The sequence below is a fragment of the Terrapene carolina genome, unplaced genomic scaffold (genome assembly GCF_002925995.2).
Source record: "Terrapene carolina triunguis isolate 2854851 unplaced genomic scaffold, T_m_triunguis-2.0 Scaffold231, whole genome shotgun sequence".
Classification (NCBI taxonomy): Eukaryota; Metazoa; Chordata; order Testudines; family Emydidae; genus Terrapene; species Terrapene triunguis.
This window is the reverse complement of record NW_020664582.1, coordinates 15,752,760-15,762,430: the sequence shown is the minus strand read 5'-3', so window position 1 is coordinate 15,762,430 and position 9,671 is coordinate 15,752,760. Positions and strand designations below refer to the sequence as shown.

General features: G+C 38.3%; 1 protein-coding gene across 6 annotated transcripts in view; it reads right to left on the bottom strand.

Annotated features, from left to right (window-relative positions):
* Positions 1-6,787: 6,787 nt before the first annotated feature.
* Positions 6,788-9,671, bottom strand: part of SKA2 (spindle and kinetochore associated complex subunit 2) — a 21,930-nt gene continuing 19,046 nt past the window's right edge. For 5 of the 6 annotated variants that reach the window (XM_024211201.1, XM_024211203.1, XM_024211207.2 and 2 more), the window contains exons 6-7: positions 7,787-7,919; positions 6,788-7,105 (exon numbers count right to left, since the gene is read on the bottom strand). In XM_024211201.1, coding sequence (XP_024066969.1) covers positions 6,973-7,105; positions 7,787-7,919 — 266 coding nt within the window. In that variant the 3' untranslated portion in view covers positions 6,788-6,972. The remainder of the gene's footprint in view (positions 7,106-7,786; positions 7,920-9,671) is intronic. The other variant, XM_024211202.2, reaches the window with a different exon arrangement.

The following is a 9,671-nucleotide window of genomic DNA, read 5'->3' as shown; positions in this document are numbered from 1 at the left end:
GTCAGCCCCCCCCCCCCCCCGCACCTGCAGAATCAGCCCCCCCCCTTCTCCCACTGCTGCAGCATCCGCAGAGGATGCAACCTCCCACCACCTGCTGAGGATGCAGCATCAGCAGAGGGTACAGGTTCCCCTCCCACCCCCCTCTTTCATTACAAATTAAGGACAAGATACAGCTCCCTTCTCTTCTCCCACGGCTGGAGGTTGCAGCGTCCACAGAGTGTGTAACCCCCTCTCCCACACGCTGCAGCATTAGGTAGGAGATTGTAACCCTGGCCCAGTTTTGCAGGCTGGTAAATAAGCTTTCAATCTTCCCTCCTTATTCCGCAGGCAGTAGCGTCGGCAATGTGCACCATCTTTGGCCCCAGCCTCCAATCTCACTGGAGCCAGGAAGAGGATACTGACCTAGTTTGCAAGCAGTAGCACGGGCAGGGCTACCTCACATTTAGTCCATGCAAAAAGGGATTTTAAAAATGTTTCTCAGAAAGGCTTGAGCGCCTCACTACAGCACCCATCAGGAAAAAAATATAAAAACCAATGTAAAATTGTAGAGGTCTCCCTGTAAGTCATTACTGGTGATTAACAGGTCAGACAATCACTAGGCAGGATGCCATGGCCTCTATTGTGTCTACTGTCCCCTGCATCATGCTATAGAAAAATAGAAATTGAGATAGAAAGTAACATGCTAGTACTTATACATGCTAGTACTGCTACCAGTAGGAAAGACTTGGCTTCTCTTTTCAAACCTCCTTCCCTCTGCTGACCACTGCAAGATTGTTTGTTCCCTACAGTAGTTGTGAATGCTGTATCCATTCCCGATTTTCAAAATGGCAACTGCAAGGGTTTCCTTAAGTAGACTATTTCACATCCAGCATGATCTTACACTCCTGTAAGAGCGTCTTGCACATTAGCCAGAATTGATACAATTGGGCTCAATAGGGATACTGAGTTTCAAACCTGTAGTGTGAGAGTTGATGGTGTTACAGACTGGGCAGCTTCTTGCTTTCAGAGAATGTATCAGGGGTGAGAGCACAGGCTCCTTTGACCCATTTAAAAATTTGTCAGTAAAATAAGTTTGAAGTACAGTTTGTGAAAACTAGATGGTTCCTTTGAACATTTTATCGTTGTTTAATGTAAGCAGATTTTTTACATTTAAAAGGGCTTTCTCACTATTCCAGTTCTATGTCAATGATAAAAGTAAACATTTTAAGAACACATCAGGCCCTGTAAATGTATTAAACATTTACATTACTGTAGCCCTCAAATGCCCTATCTGAAATTCCCCCCTGCCTCCGACACTATACACACAGATTAAAGGGCACCATTTTCAGAAGTATTGAGCACAAGCAGCTCCCATTGATTTCTATTGGAGTTAAGGGTGCTCAGGTCCTCTGAAAAATCCAGCCCATGACATCATCTCTGCTCCAACTAGCTTAAAGTGTCAATATTGCCAACTCTTACAATATTGGGGATTTTACCAAAAATCACCAAATCCTGCAATTATGTGATTTAAAAAAAAAAAGTGTGACTGTTACCTAAAGTAGTTTCTAGGGCTCAGGATTGCAAAGAAAAGCTTTAAAAGCTAATAAAAACCCCACAGAAGGGAAATAAATAATACTGAGTTCTTTGTATTGAAATCATGACAGGTATACCAATTTAATATTTTTGGGGGCCCTGAAAATGATTTTTTTTAATGCCTCTGGTTGCCATTATTAATAATCACCCCCTCACATACCTGCCAGATACACAGCTGAGTGTTCTCTGTTGCCCTGCTACAGTTGATGACATCACTAACTCCTAAACAAGTTTAAATACAGTTCCCTGTAGCTGTTGCAAATGTTTCTTCAAAGTAGGGATTTGAGCTTAGTTTTAGACCTTTACTACCTGTACTATGTGCCAGCAACCCTACTGAGTTTCTGCAACTGCAGGAAGCAGTTATTGTTAGGCCTTAGTCCTAGTTCTAAGAATCCTAAACTCTGTTGTCTTAAACTTTGTCTACATTAGCAGAGTAGCCTGTTGCTGACAGTGGGTTTCAGCAACAGTTGCAACCAAATCCCCACTAAACACAATTTAGCTGCAAGGACAGAGACAGACTTTCAGAATTTAACCAATTTCTAAAGTGGCCCTGCAGATGGTTTATCTTTAGCTACATTTGCCTTTAAATCACACTCTGCACCATTTCAGATGCAGTGTTGCCCACCCCCAATCACTCATGTCACTTCATCCAAGTGACAAGCAATTTAATCTTTACCATTCCAGAAGAGAGGGAGAGCAAAGCAGCCTGACTCTAGAACAGAAAGTGACTGACAGTTTTGACTTAACCAAGCATAATCTTTTGTTTATCAGTTTGTGAAGTGAGTTCATCTCAAAATAAAAAAAAAAAAAAATGTGGAGTATTTTAATTGTTTGATTTCTGCATGTAATCTAAACTGGGAAGGTTTATAAAAAGATAGCAGTCTGGTGGTTGCTATGCTATGCTATGCCACACCACAATAGCTTGAATCAGAAACCAAGTAATTCTTTTATTGCACAGTTTAACCATGTGGTTTGACTGTAATACAAAAAAAAACTGCATAGGTTAAGGGAAATTTAGTAGTTGTGAAGAGAAAAAGCTTCCCAGCTGAGCAAGCAGTTCATGTTCTGGTATTCTCTAAAAAAGTCATTTAATGCATCAGTAGCCTCCCCTTCTGATGTTTATAGTTGTCCCTCAGAATGTTTGTTGTTATGGTTGTCCAGGCAACATAATTAAAAAGTCAACTTGAAGCAGAATAGAATTTGGTACAGTAAAAAGATCACTATTTTCTTTTTTATGTTTTATGAAAAAGCACATTCAATTGTACATTACACTATCGGAACAACAATGAATTTGAAATAAATAATTAGAATAAGGACATTTACTTTGAAATTCACAATAGTTGCTCAGATATCTACATATTGTTTCTTATGTTAATTATTTCAGAGTGCAATAAATATTTATGGACTAACTGTAGTATACAATAACTAATATTTTATATAATACTATGTAAAAGCTGCAGTACCTGTACTATGTGCCACTTAGTTTTCTGGGTAGAGTTTAAGGAGCAAGTCCATAGATAGTAATTTTAATCGCTTTTCAAGACACCTTGAGTACAGGAGAGGTTCTTTTATTTTGTATTTTTTAAGTGCATATACTGAAATAAAATAACTGATCACTACCACCCAGTGAAATGGGCCATTGAAATTACTATGATTGCAAGCTTGTGAAACAGCAAATTTCCTATAATTTTAAAATACTTTTTTCCATTTATCACTATTTGAACTCATAGTATGTTCATGCATTTCCCGTAAAAAAAAGCATATATGAAAACACAATGTATTGCAACAGTGTGTGAACATATCTAGAGAAACAATTATCTTCAAAAATCAAATCCTATAGGAAGTTTTTGTACGTACTATTCCAGGATGTATTTTACCTTATTACAGAAGAGTCATGTGACGGTAGCCACTCCATCTCAGAGTAAGACAAAAGCATCAGCTGTTTGTAATCTGGTTGTCCAGAGATACACGTGGCTGCCAGCAACAAAACTTTACTCAGTCTTTTATGCATCTCTCAATACGTCAGGTTTGTGAGCTACACGAATACTAAAAAATGTTACAGCTTGCTATTTATCCACAGTGCAAACTAAGATAAAACAGCTCCCTTCTGCCAGTTCAGTATGAAGACAAACATTCCATAAACCGTAATGTACAGTAACTTTATTGGAAACTATTCATTTAATTTGTACTTAAATTATGTCAATCCATATTCCTTTAAAAATGAACCAAAAAAAAAAAAAAAGATTTCACAAGGAAATGTTAAGAAAATGAAAGTTGAAATTATTCCACTTTCTACAATATCAGTTCACAAGCTCAAAAAGGAAGCACATACTCTAGCATTTTCCAAATACTTAATTCAATGGTTCTTATTACACTCGCTGATAAGTTATTCAGTGTGTTGATCTTTAGAATATTCAAAACAAAGGTGAATTCCATAGTTGCCTTTGGAGAGCTTTTTCCCAGCAGATCTAACTAAGATTCTGGCCACCTACTGTAAGTAAGTTGTTATTACAGTAGAACCTCAGAGTTATGAACGCCAGAGTTACAAACTGACCAGTCAACCACACACACCTTGTTTGGAACCGGAAGTACACAATCAGGTAGCAGCAGACACACACACACACACACACACACAAAGGGCAAATATAGTACAGTACTGTGTTAAATGTAAACTGCTAAACAATAAAGGGAAAGTAATATTTTTCTTCTGCACAGTAAAATTTCAAAGCTGTATTAAGTCAATGTTCAGTTGTAAACTTTTGAAAGAACCATAACGTTTTGTTCAGTTATGAATATTTCAGAGTTACGAACAACCTCTATTTGTGGGGGTTCGTAACTCTGAGGTTCTACTGTAGTTTTAACTGCACTGCATTTTTGCAAGATGCCTAAAAATACATTGGTGAACAAACAATGTTATTACAAAACAGACTAGCATTCCTCAGGAAGCTTTTTGTTTTAAAAACAAAATCTACAAATTATGAATAGTTGGTGTGCAAGTAATCCACTACATCCATTTAAAAACATTAAGTCTGAAGTTTAGACAGTAAAACTTGCCACAAGGACTTATAGATGTAAATGCTCTAAATGCTTCCAGAAATTATGCCTTGGTCCTGTGACTTCGATACAGCAGACGAAACATGCCAAGAATTAATCATCTTTTAATAGTGACTATGAGTCTAATCCAACTTCCATTAATGTCAACTGAAAGATTCCCATTGACTTAAGTGGGAGTTGCATATAGTCCTATGTCAAAGAGGAAACAAAGGGCCCAATCTTGCAAGCCTTCCATATTCAGAACTCACTGAAATCAATGGGAGGTTTCTACAGGAAGGATTTGTGGGACTGGATCCAGAGCTATATATATATATATATATATAATTTGTTTTTTATAGCATATAATATGGATGTGGTATTATAATTTGGTCAGTGTTCAATCTCATTTCTTATTACTACATAAAACACCAGCCAAATAGCTTGCTGAGTAGAGTATTCTTTGATTGGTGTTGAAGTAGCAGCCTTATTTTGAGTGGAGCTGATGGGAACAAATTTTAGATATTTTCACATGCACAAACACCAAACAAACCCACCATCTATTTGTTCAGTGCAAAGAACATGCAATATTCTAAACTAGTTGTGGATTTTGCATTTCAGCTCTTATAACATACTAGATATCTGAAAAGGGTAATACAATTCCTTGGGCAGTGTATTTTTGCAACAGATTCTGCAGCTGTGGAACTCTGGACAGTTGCTTTTACTGAAGCAGGAAGTGGTCCCTAGAGAATTTATAGGGCTCTGGATTTACTAAAACTGTCCTCAGTCCTCTCTGTTTAAAAATAAAACCTTAAGGAAAAACAAAAAATTTACAGAATCTTGAGAAAGTCATGTGGCATTTCCTTGCCAATAGTTATGGAGCCAATAAGCCTAGCTATCACCTGCAAAAAGAGAAGCCCGAAAAGCTGGAATCCGTGGTTGGTGTACAAAAGAGATGTAGTTTGGATGATTGATTTGATATTATGTAGAACTGCAACAGGCCTAGCAGTACCATGGCAGGCTTTAACTAGTTCTATCATTTTTTCTTATTCGTATGAATGCTAAACATTTTAAAAAGACATTCTGGAATGGTGACTAAGTCAGGCCATTGACTTATAAAATGGTTACGGAAATCAGTTATTGGGAGATTCAGAAGGTAAGCTGAAATTTCCTGCAATACCCTGTACAAACTTATTGAATTAAGTTTTAATGTTTTAGGAGTTTATTGTATTACAAATGTATGTAACACTTCTAGGGAGGAGACCTGATCAATGTAAACCCTGGGAAGTGCTATCAGTTTCAAAAGAGTGATTTGAAACAAAGTGAATTTATAAAAAGTTAAGTGGGTTTCCTTGAGAAACTTGTGGGGGAAAGGGAAAGAGAATGCAAATTCCTCACCTTCAGACTCAGCCTTTTGAAGTTACACCTTGAGGAGAAACCCATTGTCTTACTGATTACCTATTCACTGTCTAAGATCAAAGAGCCAAACCATATAAAGAAGAGACTCTCAGACTCATAAGTGTGCTTGTTCTGAACTACCATGGTTATGAACTTGTAACCAGAGGAAAACCCCTTGGGGTGGGGTTTGAAAGACTAATCATCTGTCAAAGCCATTGCTGGAGTAGGGGTATGCTCTGGTAAGCTTATTAGTATGTGTGTAGGTTCTTTTATTGTTTTAGTGAGTTCTCTGTAATGCTTTTACCTTAAGAATAACTGTGCTTACTTAGAAAGAGCTGTGTAGTAACTTAACTGTGGGCAATCACATGGATTACAGACTCTGAAAAGAAGGCAAAGCAAACCTGCTTAGGCGGTCGGTCTTGTGGGGGAATTCACAGTGTAGGCAGGGAACGGTGCAGCCTGGAAATATCCTGGTCAGGAGGAAATAAGATGCGTGTCTCTGTCCAGGACAGGTAACAGCTGAGGAACCAGAAGCCTAAAAGTGGGTGCCCTTGCTGGGCCGCTGATGGGGAATACATGGCCAATTGCCCTGAACTGTGACCTATAAAGTACTAAAACTTTTATAGCCTACTTGGCTTTCATATCACTTACTCAGGAATCCAAGTAGAAGGAAAAAATTTTGGTTAGATGCCATTAATTCCCACGCAGGAAAACAAGTACTGAAACATGATGGAGTTAAAAATGTGATTCTGTCCATTATCTCCTACAAATCTTAAAAACAAAGTAGTTTACAAAACTTGTTATATGGTTTTTAATTCATAATTCGGTATTACAAAGAGAATCCTAATACAGTCACATTAACAACAAATTTTCACGTGCATCATTTTTATAAACAGAGAACTATTTGCCTTCCAATACGCCAGGAGCTGCACCCAAATTCCTTTTATCAAAATATGATTAGTTCATTTAGGCTTAAATATACACAGTTAACTTAGCATTTCCTTGTTTGTCAATTTCTACAATGGAAAGTTCTTTCAGGATTTGTAGCCTGGAATTGGTGGCTTTCATATTCATCTTGTTCATCTGTGCAACACTCAATGCTGCTCTGCAAGACAAGTGCAAACTATTCAGCAAAGTATTTACTGAAATCTGAAAAGCCAGAGCCCAAGTTCTTCTCATAAATAATTTCTCAAAAATGTTGCTCAACATCTTAAGCCAGGTCTACACTAGAAACTTCCCCTGATACAGCAATGTCAGTTAGGGGTATGTATGTGTGAGTGGGGGTAGAGGGTTTGTAACAATTTTATACTGGCAAAAACCCTAATGTAGACACAGTTATCCCAATGTAAAAGTATTTTTATAGATATAGCTTATTTAGCTTGTCAAACTGGAAAAAGGCATACTGGCAAAAGCATTTTTAAATCAATAAACTGCAACCACACTAAGAGGTTTTACTGCTATAGCTATACCTGCAAATCTTTTCTATCGTAGATATTTAAGGCCAGGTCTAAACTAAATTAAACAATTTATTTCTGTTGAACTTGCTGTTTAATTTTGCTAAAATATGAGTAAAGATCATTGATATTTTCATTTAACCCAACGCTACTCAAATAAGGAGTGTGGATGGGGGGAGGGAATATGAGGACTACAATATGACGATTCCAGACTTAGTTGCTGTTTGGTTTCAAAAAAGTCTACATTAAGTTATGATTTATCAGTCACACCAATGAACTATTAAAAATTAAAGGCTTGAAAACCAATAATGATATATTCTTTCAATTCTTACCTGTTCCCATTTAGAACAAAGTAGTTAAATAATTCCCTGTAAAAGCTGTTCAGGTCCACTAATTTAACAGTACTTCTGATAATCCTTGGTACAGCCATAAACATCTCCTTAGTCACGGGTTTGAACTGTGGTTCTAGTAATTTTAAAATAAAAATTACTCAAAAATATACACAGATAAAGTTAGGATTACTCGAATATTTAGAAGTGCTCATGTAATACTGCCTACATAGAATATTAAACTGCTGCAATACCTAATTTATATAAGTTTTGCTCAGCACGGACGTTGGAAAGCTGGAAGACTGGTGAAAGGCAGATCTTCCCATGTACCAACTATAACAGTTATGTTCAGAACAGTATTCATGTAATTGTTGGAAGCAGTCATCCTTGCTGAAAATTTTTTACTGGCATGTTCATCACTATGCATATGCAATATCAAACATATAGAATGTAATTTTCCATTTGGTTTTAATCTCAGCAACCCAATGCTTGCCAGCAGTAGATTCAAGAGTATCAATCCTTGTTAACCACCAACCCCTCAAATACATCACAATTTCTACACAGTAATGTGCAGTTCTCAGCATTTGAGCTGTAGCATTCAGAGTGATGTGCTGAGCAAAATAGAGAATTTCTTTGATAATAAATCATGGAAGTGGAAGAATAAAATTTTTAAAATACAAAATACAGATTTTTTTATTTTATTTATTTTTTAAATCAGTGAAGCACATCTTTCTAGCCTGGCAAGTTCCTGTAGGACCATCAAAGGAGTCCTGAAGATTATAGTTTTACCCACTTTAGATACCTCTGGTGGCCAGGCACCAAACAGCCTTCTCCCAGCCAAGAAAGAATAAACAGTGTTCCTCCCAGAACCCTTAAAGGACACTCTTAAATGGTCTTTCCCCCCCAGGCTTGTGTAACACCTCCAGAGTGCTAAGGCTCTTACTGGCCTGGGGAGAAAGTAGGTATGTATGGAAACCTAATATGGGTCTATCAATTTGGTATAACAAGAGGCTACCAAGAGATCACTGGGAAAAATCCTGTTATAAATAATCATGTCCGGACGAAGCAATGATTATTCCCATATTAAAAGACTAATACTGTCTTTTTAAACTATAAGACAATTTCAGATTTAGGACCAGTTTTCAGTCCTGGCATAACTCCCAATGAAGTAAATAGGAGTTGTACCTGGGGTTGAACTTGGCCCTCAGTTTCTTACATTAAAGCAGTGGTTCCCAAACCTGTTCCGCCGCTTGTGCAAGGAAAGCCCCTGGCGGGTCGGGCCGGTTTGTACCTGCCGCGTCGGCAGGTTCAGCCGATCGCGGCTACCAGTGGCTGCGGTTCGCTGCTGCAGGCCAATGGGAGCTGCTGGAAGCGGCACGGGCCGAGGGACGTACTGGCCGCCGCTTCCAGCGGCTCCCATTGGCCTGGAGCAGCGAACCACGGCCACTGGAAGCCACGATGGGCCGAACCTGCAGATGCGGCAGGTACACAAACAGGCCCGGCCCGCCAGGGGCTTTCCTTGCACAAGCGATGGAACAAGTTTGGGAACCACTGCATTAAAGTACATACTCTCCAGTGGATGTCAAAAACTAGTTACTAACATCTGTGTTCATTTATTTTATAACTACAGTAAATTAACTGTTTACTTCAGGCACTAAGTTCTACAGACAGCTCAGACCAAAAAGGTCAGGGCCTGATCCTGTTTCCCCCAGAAGTGAATGGGAGTTTTGCCATCAGTGGTAGTTGGAGCAAGAATGGGCCTTTTTTCCTCAGCTAAAATTATTTGCAAGGCCTTACTTTCAGAAACTGAAGCAGATTATCCAACTATCCCTTGGTAATGATGATTATAATTAAGGATAAGAGATTGTCACAGAGGTCATGGAAGCCA